Consider the following 12,008-nt stretch of genomic DNA (forward strand, 5'->3'; position numbering starts at 1 on the left):
GCTATTTAGAACTAGTCTGTCAGGTAACATTTTTACTCTGTTTCTTAACCAATAGATTTTATGTTTGAGTCACTCATATCACATGAAGACACATTATACATGGCAAAATGTATAGAATTTAAATTACATTTACTTTAAAACGGCAACGTTTTCTCTGCACCACATGACAGAATGTGTAGAATTACAGGAAATAAGCTTTAAACCTGCAATGTTTAATCTGCCAACAAGGGGGTGTGTCATGAACAGCGCTTGTGCCCATAGAAAGATGTGGTGCACGCGGGATGTTGCCCTGCTCTCGAGTATATTGTAGTGTACTTTCAGACACAAAAAAAAAAAAACAATAGTTGAGAAATCATGGTAATGAGGTCTCTGACCCACAGACAAGAATTCACAAATAACCACAAACCTGTGAATAAAGAGTCCCTCACCATCTCGGGAGCAATGGTCCAAACAAATGCATGCAGTGCAAGCTTTCTCATTAAATGTTGAAATTGTACAAACCAGACTGCAGACACTGACAAAACATATACCTTCAAAAGTATGTGGACACCTCAAACATTTCATTCCAAAGTCAAGGGCCTTAATATGGAGTTGGTCCCTCCTTTGATGCTGTAACAGCCTCCACTCTTCTGGGAAGGCTTTCCACTAGATGTTGGAACATTGCTGTGGGGACTTGCTTTCATTCTGCCACAATTGCATTAGTGAGGTTGGGCACTGATGTTCGGGGGTTAGGCCTGGTTCGCAGTCGGCGTTCCACTTCATCCCAAAAGTGTTTGATGGAGTTTAGATCAGGGCTCTGTGCAGGCCAGGCGTTCTTCCACACTACATCTCGACTAACCATTTCTGTATGGACTTCCCTTTGTGCATGGGGACATTGTCATGCTGAAACAGGAAAGGCCTTCACCGAACTGTTGCCACAAAGTTGGAAGCACATAATTGTCTAGAATGTCATTGTATGCTGTAGCCTTAAGATTTCCCTTCACTGGAACTGAGGAGCCTAGCCCGAACCATGAACAACAGCCACAGACCATTATTCCTCCTCCACCAAACTTTACAGTTGGCGCTATGCATTCGGGCAGCTAACGCTCTTCTGGCATCTGCCTAACCCAGATTTGTCCATCGGATTGCCAGATGGTAAAGCGTGATTAATCACTCCAGAGAATGTTTCCACTGCTCCAGAGTACAATAGAGGCGAGCTTTACACCACTCCAACTGACGCTTGGCATTGCTCATGGTGATCTTAGGCTTGTGTGCTGCTGCCCGGCCATGGAAACACATTTCATGAAGCTCCTGACGAACAGTTTTTTGGTGCTGACGTTGCTTCCAGCTGCAGTTTGGAACTCGGTAGTGAGTGTTGGAACCTAGGACAGATGGTTTTTATGCACTTCAGCACACGGCGGTCTCATTCTGTGAGCTTGTGTGGCCTACCACTTCGCAGCTAAGCTGTTGTTGCTCCTAGACGTGTCCACTTCACAATAACATCACTTACAGTTGACCGGGGCAGTTCTAACAGGGCAGACATTTTACAAACTGAGTTGTTGGAAAGGTGAAAGTCACTGAGCTCTTCATTACTGGTCATTCTACTGCCAATGTTTGTCTATGGAGATTGCATGGCAGTGTGCTCGATTTTATATACCTTACAGCAACAGGTGTGGGCAAAATAGCTGAATCCACAAAGTTGTAGGGGTATCCACTTACTTTTGCATATACAGTGTACACCATTGACAACGCCATAACCAACCTGAGAGAAAAACAGGAGTTTTGAATGTGTATGTGATCATGGCAATAATTATTCTCCTCTTCAATCCTCTCTTTTTCAAATGCTCTTCAGGAGTCAACTCAAACGCCCATTTATTATTGAAACAGTTTGATGAACCAAAAAATGTAATTAATGTCATAATATATAAATGATGTTTGACTGCCCTTTCATACCAACTTCAGACTTGCTTTACCAGACAATCATCTGCATTTTAATAACTTGATTTGGGTGATGAATCCTAACCTATTAATTCCTTTATATATTTAAATACAAAAATCACCACATCAATATGGGAAATAAAGAATCCATACTTCAAATTACATTTACAAAGATGTAACATGCATGATGCGACATCAACGCGGTCACATTAACCCAGAAATGAAAACGACTATACTGAGGAGTGTTTTAACCATGCAATTGATCAAAAATGGAAAGCAGGTTAAATGGAATAAATTACAATCTTTCTCAAAATGACCAAATAATGTGTTTCATTTTGTGTTAGTGGTTGAGATGAAAGCTATCATCTTTGTCACCAAGCCGGTACTGTCAGTCACAGCCTTGAGGTTGTAGAATTCAAGTAAACATCAAACAAAGGACATATATTATTAAACCATCACTGTGTTTGTATCATGGGAATAACCTGAACAATAAAGAACATTCTTATTTAATACAGCATATACAGTGGTGCAGAAAAGTATTTAGTCAGCCACCAATTGTGCAAGTTCTCCCACTTAAGATGAGAGGCCTGTAATTTTCATCATAGGTACACTTCAACTATGACAGACAAAATGAGAACAAAAAAAATCCAGAGAATCACATTGTAGGATTTTTTATGAATTTATTTGCAAATTATAGTGGAAAATAAATATTTGGTCACCTACAAACAAGCAAGATTTCTGGCTCTCACAGACCTGTAACTTCTTTAAGAGGCTCCTCTGTCCTCCATTCGTTACCTGTATTAATGGCACCTGTTTGAACTTGTTATCAGTATAAAAGACACCTGTCCACAACCTCAAACAGTCACACTCCAAACTCCACTATGGCCTAGACCAAAGAGCTGTCAAAGGACACCAGAAACAAAATTGTAGACCTGAACCAGGCTTGGGAAGACTGAATCTGCAATAGATAAGCAGCTTGGTTTGAAGAAATCAACTGTGGGAGCAATTATTAGGAATGGAAGACATACAAGACCACTGATAATCGCCCTCGATCTGGGGCTCCACGCAAGATCTCACCCCGTGGGGTCAAAATGACCACAAGAACGGTGAGAAAAAAATCCCAGAACCACACGGGGGGACCTAGTGAATGACCTGCAGAGAGACCAAAGGGGACCAAAGTAACAAAGCCTACCATCAGTAACACACTACGCCGCCAGGGACTCAAATCCTGCAGTGCCAGACGTGTCCCCCTGCTTAAGCCAGTACATGTCCAGGCACGTCTGAAGTTTGCTAGAGAGAATTTGGATGATCCAGAAGAAGATTGGGAGAATATCATATGGTCAGATGAAACCAAAATATAACTTTTGGTAAAAACTCAACTCGTCGTGTTTGGAGGACAAAGAATGCTGAATTGCATCCAAAGAACACCATACCTACTGTGAAGCATGGGGGTGGAAACATCATGCTTTGGGGCTATTTTTCTGCAAAGGTACCAGGACGACTGATCCGTGTAAAGGAAAGAATGAATGGGGCCATGTAATCGTGAGATTTTGAGTAAAACCTTCTTCCATCCGCAAGGGCATTGAAGATGAAACGTGGCTGGGTCTTTCAGCACGACAATGATCCCAAACACACCGCCCGGGCAATGAAGGAGTGGCTTCGTAAGAAGCATTTCAAGGTCCTGGAGTGGCCTAGCCAGTCTCCAGATCTCAACCCCATAGAGAATCTTGGGAGGGGTTGAAATTCAGTGTTGCCCAACAACAGCCCCTAAACATCACTGTTCTAGAGGAGATCTGCACCAAAATACCAGCAACAGTGTGTGAAAACAGTGTGAAGACTTACAGAAAATGTTTGACCTCTGTCATTGCCAACAAAGGATATATAACAAAGTATTGAGATAAACTTTTGTTATTGACCAAATACTTATTTCCACCATAATTTGCAAATAAATTCATTGTAGGATTTTTAATGTGATTTTCTGGATTTTTTTTCTCATTTTGTCTGTCATAGTTGAAGTGTACCTATGATGAAAATTACAGGCCTCTCTCATCTTTTTAAGTGGGAGAACTTGCACAATTGGTGGCTGACTAAATACTTTTTTGCCCCACTGTACATACAGAAGATGTCCATATCTTGCTCATCCATATCTTGCTCAACCAACCTCTGATATTTCCACATGTCTGAAAACTTCTAATGCAATACGCATTTTTTTGCAGCAGCCTTGTTTGTGGCAAAGTTTATTGCAATGAAAAAACACTTCATGTTCCAGGACCAAATACCTCAGGACATTCTCTGAACACATCCAGTGAAAGGTGACAGCGTGGGATGAAGTGGTTCACAGCACCACGCTGTTTGTGGCACAGTTGTTGGCAGGGATGCCGATGCGGCGGTGGCAAGTGAACATCTTGCGCAGTTCGGCGCGAAAGCGGTCATGTAGCCAGGCGTACAGGAAAGGGTTACAGCAGGAGGAGCTCATAGCACACAGGTGGCACAGCAGTTGGATGAGCAGGAAGAAGCGCTTGTCAATCAGGTCAATGTCAATGTCCCGCAGCACGTTGAATACACTGATGGGCATCCAACACACGCCGAAGGCCGCCACCACCAAGGTGACCAGACGGAAGGTCTTACGTTTGCGGGTTCGCTGGGCCTCGGCCTGGCTCTTGGTGCGGTGGCCAGGCGCCACACAATTCCGCAGCTTGACAGAGATACAGAGGTAAGAGATGCAGAGGGCAGAGAGAGGCAGGACGTAGGTCATGAAGAGTGTGCTGTAGGCGTAGGCCAACCTCTCTTTCTCTTTGCCCATCCAGAACTCCTCACAGATGATGAAGCCCTCATTCTTGAACTCCACATGGTAAGTGTGGGCTACAGCCGGGGCCACAAGCCCACAGGAGAGCAGCCAGATCCCAGATAGGAGGTAGGTACACGCCAGCACTGAGATCCGCTTCTTCAGAGGGTGAACTGTGGCATAGTACCTAGGAACAGGCAGGAAAATAGATCTACTTAACAGCTCATTTACAATCATGAAAAAAAGTGTGATTTGGGTATGTTTTTTTGCTTTAATGATCTGACAGTAATCGCACTGTGTCGCGCTGATATCACATGCTTGTACTGTTGCTGTAGATTATTGGATTTATTGTTATTGACGTGAAGTGGAAATTAAATCATCTTCAACTGACTTGAGTTTATAGAAGAGTCATATTATGGTGCTGAATAGAGCTGTTAAGAGTATTTTATGTTACAGACTTTGAATGTATACCTAATCATCATTCTGTTACAGCCGCAAACACTGAAACACCATGGAGGAAATGTCAATAGAGGATAAATGATCAAACCTGTGGCGGAATTAAATGACGTAATAATAATAACAATTACATAGAAATGTAATAGCAATGTGTTCAATTCTACCCAAAATAAAAATGTTTTGTCTAGTCTGACTTAGATGAAGGATAGTTAAAGCCACCTCGACCAAGGCTTACCTGTCAACACCAATAGCAGTGAGAGTAAAAACAGACACATAGACCGTTACTGGCTGGATGAGGTAAACCAGGTAGCACATGAACCTCCCAAACACCCAGCCGCGGGGGTTGAAGGCATAGGCCAAGGTGAAGGGGACACATGTGGCACACATCAGCATGTCGGAGAAGGCCAGGTTCCCTATGAAGAAGTTGGTGACATTGTGCATCTTGCGGGTGCGGCAGATGACGTAGAGCAACAGGTAGTTGCCGAATACCCCGATCAGCACCACCAGGGCATAGCAGGGGATGATGAGCAGCTTGAAGGACTGCGGCAGCTCCACCCCCACAAACTGAGGGCTGCGTTTGGACGAGGTGGAGTTCTGCAGCGCCACCTCAAAAACCTGACTGCTGGTGTTCCCCTCCATGCCAGCCACACACGGCCCAGGAGAGGCCAGATCTACAGCCCACCCACTGCCACTGCCCTCCATCTTAGTCGGTCAAGCACGTCACACTGTAGAAAGGGCCAGAGGTGCCTAGAGAGAAGATATAAAAAGGAAGACTTAGCTTATCAGTCCACTTGTTTTTGTTGGGCTCAATGGATTCTGATGTTGTGTCAAGTCTATTGAAATTCTTCATATCCAAACTAAATAACAACCTAAAAGCCTGTTTCTATTATAGCACTGTGGTGACAGTGAACATATCTCTGAGAGGTCTGTGCTACCTGTATCCCTTGATTGGACTGATTGTTCTGGATGATACTAGCATCCACTGAATAACCGTTGGGTTAGAACAGTTGGGTTGGAATCTAATAATTCTCTTTGGCGCCTAGAGTGAATAAAACATGCATAAAATATATTTACACAGCACATCAACCAGCTAGCACATTTGGTTCCTTGAAAGATCTGGGAACATATATTTTTGGATCCACATTGGTTGTGGGAACGAAACCATGTTTCATGACCTGGATGTTTTTTTTAATGTTCTGAGAACAGAAGTGAAAATGTCTTTAATACTTTCATTGAATGTTTCAAGACTTTTAATAACACCGTATTTTGGGGTAACAATTTTTTTTACTCCAAGCACAGATAGGACACATTTATTTCCTTGGGCATTAATCATGCAAACACATTAATCTGTTTATTGTGCCATGGCATCAGTGAGATTCAAACCTATAATCTTGTGTTCTCTGTCCATGGAATTTTTCCATTGTGCTAATTTAATCTATTCAAACAGATCCCATTTCAAAGGAAACAAGCACTCATTAAGATCAGGTGTGGCCAATTAGTGGGCGAGGCCAACGCACCTGAACACACTTAACAAGATAGAGGGTAGAAAGAGTTGTTGCTGCTGAGAACGGGATGTACATGTTTTTAAATAACATTCTTAGAACATTCTCTGATCGATACTAAAGTTCTCTTGTGGTTTTTATGGAAAGTTTTCTTAATGTTCTCGGAACAGTTTGAGAACATGACTTTAAATAGAACCATGGGGAAACCTGTAGAAAATGCTGAAGTAGTGAAATGTCCACAGAAGAACATTGTTTCTTAGCGTTCCCTGAACTATTTGAGAACGTTCCTAATGTGAAACCAGTTGGAGAACATTCCTAGAACATTACCAAAAGTTAAATGAAATGTAACCATGTTTGAGCTTTCAGGGAAAGTCCTGTTAAAGTAATGAAATACCAAGAAAATACAATTTCTTTGTTAAGTTCCTTAAATCTACTGAGAATGCTCCAAAGCCAAGTAACTGTCCTGCATCATTCCCAGAAAGTTGTGGGTTGTATGCAAAATATCCATAGGACAACCACGCTTTCACCAAGCTCTAGGAAACATGGTTCTCAGAGCATGTTGTGCTAGCTGGGGCAATGTCTTTAATCAGTGAAATTATAGTAAATCATTCAGAAATCTATTCACTTTATACTATGAATTGTGCTGCAAATGAGCAGCACTCAGACAGTGACACATGAATGACACAGAAATATGCTCTTTTGTTCAACAACCCTCTAAATGTGTAATCATACTTTGCTTGTTGATTTGTTGTTGTGACCTCATTTCAGCATAAAGGAGTCACAGGATCAATAGGGTATGACTCTATAGATGACTGCATACATTCAGCATCTTACTGTGTTAGCAGTGGTTCAACAGAAACGCATGTTGAGAACAGGTACACAGATGGTATGAGTTGAGAAGTTGAACCATGTTCATGAGAGACACTGTGCCGGGTAGGGAGGGCAAACCATCAGAGCCAAAACGGTTTTACCCAATCACATCTACAATCTTGACTGTCTCTCAAACGCTTTTGAAACATGGATTAGTCATGCTTAAACAGGAAGCACACAGTGCAGTTGATGGACAGATGGATCCAATTTTAGCACTTACTGGGCACACACTGGTTGAATCAATGTCGTTTCCACATCATTTCAATGAAATGACGTGGAACCATTGTGGTATAGACGTTGAATTTACATCTGTGCCCAATGGGTAGTATGTGTCTTTCTCTATTTTGAATTCAGCCACATTATGCAGCAAAATAGGGTAATGGACTTTTGAGGTCCTCTTCAGATTGCAAAGCAATGGCTGTGCACCAACAAAATAAAATGTACTCATGACTCCCGCTGGTCAGGAAAATAGGTGGAACAGAGCTGTGAGTGTTTAGTCAGAGAACCCACCCCACTGGGCACAGATGTCAGTTTCGACATCTAGTTTTGATTTACATTTGGTTGAGTTCTCAACTAAGGTGAATTCAACATGAAATCAACAACAATGTCACTGTGTCATTAGATTTAGTTTAAAAGTTGGGTGAAAAAAATGTGAAATGCCTTTTTTTTGTTGCAAATCCAATCAGTTTACCACATTTTTGTTTGACATTACATGGAAACAACATTGATTCAACCAGTTTTTGCCCAGTGGGACATGTTGTCTAAACATTCACCCACTCTCCTACTGGGAGACAGACAGAGCTGGAATACTAAACAATCTATATCCCTGTCAGTCAATATCTGTTCCACTGGCCTCATACTCAACCAAGGACAGAACATATTTAACAAAGGGAATATCTGATTCAATATGATCTCAATAGATGAAAAACACAGGACTCAGTATAATAGAGGCACATTGTGCACATGGGTTTCACTCTCTGCAAAGTGCTGCAACACATTAGCTTGGAACATTTTTGTCTAATAATGCCAGGGGATGCCCCCAGGCACGCACACATTTCACATGTTGTTCACCCCTTTCTGAGAATGCATATGAATGGCAGCTAATACAGGTCTTTATCTTGGTAGTGCTGATGGATGTCAGCCTGTTAGACACCCTGTCTAGGTAGAATCTCTGGTTATTAAAGACCATATAAGTTCTACTATAAAGCATTTGTCATTTTACCTTATAACCACATCCAAATACATATTATTTAGTAAACACATAGCATACTAAAACTTAGGTTATATAGATTCTGACAAAATATTCCTTTATTTGGAAAACATTGTAAAATGTTCTACCCAAATGAATCCTATAAATATATATTCCCAGGAAATAAAATGTATTCTAAGTTTGCAGTGGCACAAAACTGGCTCTGATTGAAATGATTGTAGAATGCAAATGACAGAGGCTATAGGAAAAGTGACGTTACTAATTTAATCTTTTCAGAAAAAACGATTGTAAAATGATTTCCTATAGCCTACTAAGCCTAGAAAACATGAAAATTCACATTTTAAACCTTACCTATTCGGCAAGAAGAGCAGGTGTCCACGTTTCAACTCCTCCAATAGCAGCGGAGACTGACAGTGAATCTGACTGTGACTGTCAACTTATCCACATTGGAGAATCACCAAACTGAGCGCATCAACGGTCCCCACGTTTCCCACTCCAGAGAGCGGAGCAGAGGGAAATAAATAACCCTTGAACGCTCTCAGCTGTTTTACAGCATAGCCTTCATTACAGTAGAGTCATTTGTGAAATTGTGCACCAAATCCTCAGTGGGCTGCCTGCAGTGTGCACAGCTGCCTCTGATGACCACCTGCTTGTATGCAACAGGTACTGGACAGAGGGTCTGTCGCATCCTATACAGTAGCCTATTTGAATGTAACAGTTGGCTATTTGTGATGGCTTTATCAAAAAGCGCATCATGATGGATTCATACAGTTACTCATATCAATCTATGCATGTCTACATCACCTTGGATTTTTTTGTTTTATTTTTGGAAGTGGATATTGGAACGGCAGAACGGGGGGGTTAAGGTAAGGGTTAAGCATAGGGTTTAAAATTGAATTTATAGCGGTATCACGTAGTGGATACGCAACAGTAACTATTCAAATGGATCTCCTCAATCATCCTTATTTATTTGTCAATTAGACTGGGTTGTAACGAAATTCGTCTTCCTCTGACGAGGAGTATGACAGATAGGACCAATGTGCAGCGTGGTATGTGTTCATCGTTTTTTAATGAAAAGTCACTGAACACAAAAATACAAAATAACAAAGTGAAAGACAGAAATGAAAAAATGAAACAGTTCTGTATGGAGGAAACACAGACACAGAAAACAGTGACCCACCACTCAAGTGGGAAAAACAGGCTGCCTAAGTATGGTTCTCAATCAGAGACAACGATTGACAGCTGCCTCTGATTGAGAACCATACCAGGCCAAACACATAGAAAACCAAAACTAGAACAACACATAGAATGCCCACCCCAACTCACGCCCTGACCAACCTAAAATAGAAACAAAAACAAGGAACTAAGGTCAGGACGTGACATGGGTTGATTACATGATCCCTGTTTTTATGGCCAATGAATGTAGAGAAAAGCCTTCCTCTTCCAGTATCTCTAGGTTTTAATCAATGGCTGTCCATGTTGGAGGGAATGACTATCGATTCTAAATAATTGGCTATTCATTGAATGCCTATTCATTCTAAATCATTGACTGTGATTTAAGAAGACCAGGGCTACGTGCCAGGCCAGGGGCGACCAGGTGTTTCATTCGCTCTAACAGTTGCATTCATTAAAGCATGTGGCTGTTCATCATAGAACACATAGTAGTGAGATCAATAGATGTTAACCTCCCTCACCTACTCGTACAAAACACTGCTCCTGGCTGTGTCAGCCACCTGGGAAGTGAGCCATAGTGACAGTGTGGTGTTAAATTGGAGTGGTGTGAAGGCAGTCTGTAGGCAATAGGCAGGTGTCTAAGCAATGCTACAGTATGCACAATGTAGCCGGTGGCAGTTTTGACAGCTGCAATTGCATATTCATGACTCACTGTGATTGTTGGGAGCTGTAAGCTCAACTACAACAGCAAAAATTATTTTGTTGGTCCTGTTTTGTCTGCTCTCTTACAATTTTACAGATCGGAAGGGATGGATAGTAAAGTAATGTACTTGTACTGGGTTCAGTTGTTTCGCTCTCCATATAATTAATTATTTTGTTACAGCTTCACCAAGCAAACCTAATGATTATAAATAGATGTTATTTTCAAATGGGAACTGGTATTTGATTCATTAAAGTCATGTCCTGGATGTTATCCTTACAAATAATCCTGATAGGTATCAGTCTGGTGTTTTCTGTAATAACCTTAGTGATCACTGTTTTACAGCCTGTGTTCATAATGGCTGCTCAGTGAAATGACCTGTCCTGACTTGTCATAGATGCTTGCTAAAAAACTTTAATGAGCAAGCCTTCCGTCATGATCTGGCCTCTGTAAATTGGTATAGAATCCCCCTCTGTCGAAAACGCTTGGACCTTCTTTTTGATATTGTCAGAAGTATTACTAACAAATACATGCCCATAATGAAAATTTGAATTAAAAAGAGGTTCAGCCCCTGGTTCGACCGTAATCTGGCAGAGTTACTCCACCTCAAGAATTACATTTGGCAAATTGCTCGGCACACGCATACTCAGGCTGACTGGTTCTCGTTCAGGCAAATGACAAATAAGTGCACTCAGGCTATCCGGAAGGTCAAAGTTAGTTACTTTAAGGAGCAGTTCTCTCTCTTGGTCTAACCCCAATAAGTTCTTGAAAACGGTTCAACCCTGTGGCCTCATTTATAAAACGGACTTACGACAAATGTTGATCTTAATTAAGTATGACTTATGCAGAAAACCATGTATAAGTAGTTATTTATAAAAACCTCACTTTGATGTGGAAATGATCTTGTCTCTACGCAAAGTCTAGACTTGACGTTAGTGATTTTCCTGCTGGTTGTGTAGGGGTATTGCAGTTTTGGAAGCATATGCGTCCAAGCCTGTGGTGAACTGTGCATTAGCTTTATGAACAATTTGTTAGGAATTATCCATTAAATGTGCGAGGAATTAATTGCCAGAGTCAATGTGTTTTGAATTAAAAACAGGATGAAATGTTCTATATCACAGCCATCATTCAACCGCATCCTGCCACAAGTGATCGAGGCGATGCTACACGTATTGTCCAGGAGATACATTAGTTTCCCATTTACAGGCGCGCCTGAAAGCCGAGTTTGTGCGCTCATTTAATTTCCCAAGGGTCAGAGGTGCAGTTGACTGCACTCATATTGCCTTACGTGCACCATCTACAGATGAGCATGAATATGTTAACATCAAGAATTTCCATTAATTGAATGTTCAGATCATCTGCAATGCCTGTATGCAACTTCTCAATGTATGCTCT

The 12,008-nt window shown here is 41.5% G+C and overlaps 2 protein-coding genes across 3 annotated transcripts in view; both read right to left on the minus strand.

Moving 5' to 3' along the window:
• Positions 1–3,958: 3,958 nt before the first annotated feature.
• Positions 3,959–12,008, minus strand: part of LOC124034326 (prolactin-releasing peptide receptor-like) — a 68,119-nt gene continuing 60,069 nt past the window's right edge. For both annotated transcript variants that reach the window (XM_046347361.1, XM_046347360.1), the window contains exons 2-3: positions 5,394–5,905; positions 3,959–4,889 (exon numbers count right to left, since the gene is read on the minus strand). In XM_046347361.1, coding sequence (XP_046203317.1) covers positions 4,253–4,889; positions 5,394–5,860 — 1,104 coding nt within the window. In that variant the 5' untranslated portion in view covers positions 5,861–5,905 and the 3' untranslated portion in view covers positions 3,959–4,252. The remainder of the gene's footprint in view (positions 4,890–5,393; positions 5,906–12,008) is intronic.
• LOC124034325 (beta-1 adrenergic receptor-like) overlaps positions 5,781–12,008 on the minus strand; it is a 68,073-nt gene continuing 61,845 nt past the window's right edge. Inside the window, exon 2 of the mRNA XM_046347359.1 lies at positions 5,781–5,905. The gene's annotated coding sequence lies outside the window, so the exon portion shown is untranslated. The remainder of the gene's footprint in view (positions 5,906–12,008) is intronic.

The sequence above is a fragment of the Oncorhynchus gorbuscha genome, linkage group LG04 (assembly GCF_021184085.1).
Source record: "Oncorhynchus gorbuscha isolate QuinsamMale2020 ecotype Even-year linkage group LG04, OgorEven_v1.0, whole genome shotgun sequence".
Lineage (NCBI taxonomy): Eukaryota > Metazoa > Chordata > Actinopteri > Salmoniformes > Salmonidae > Oncorhynchus > Oncorhynchus gorbuscha.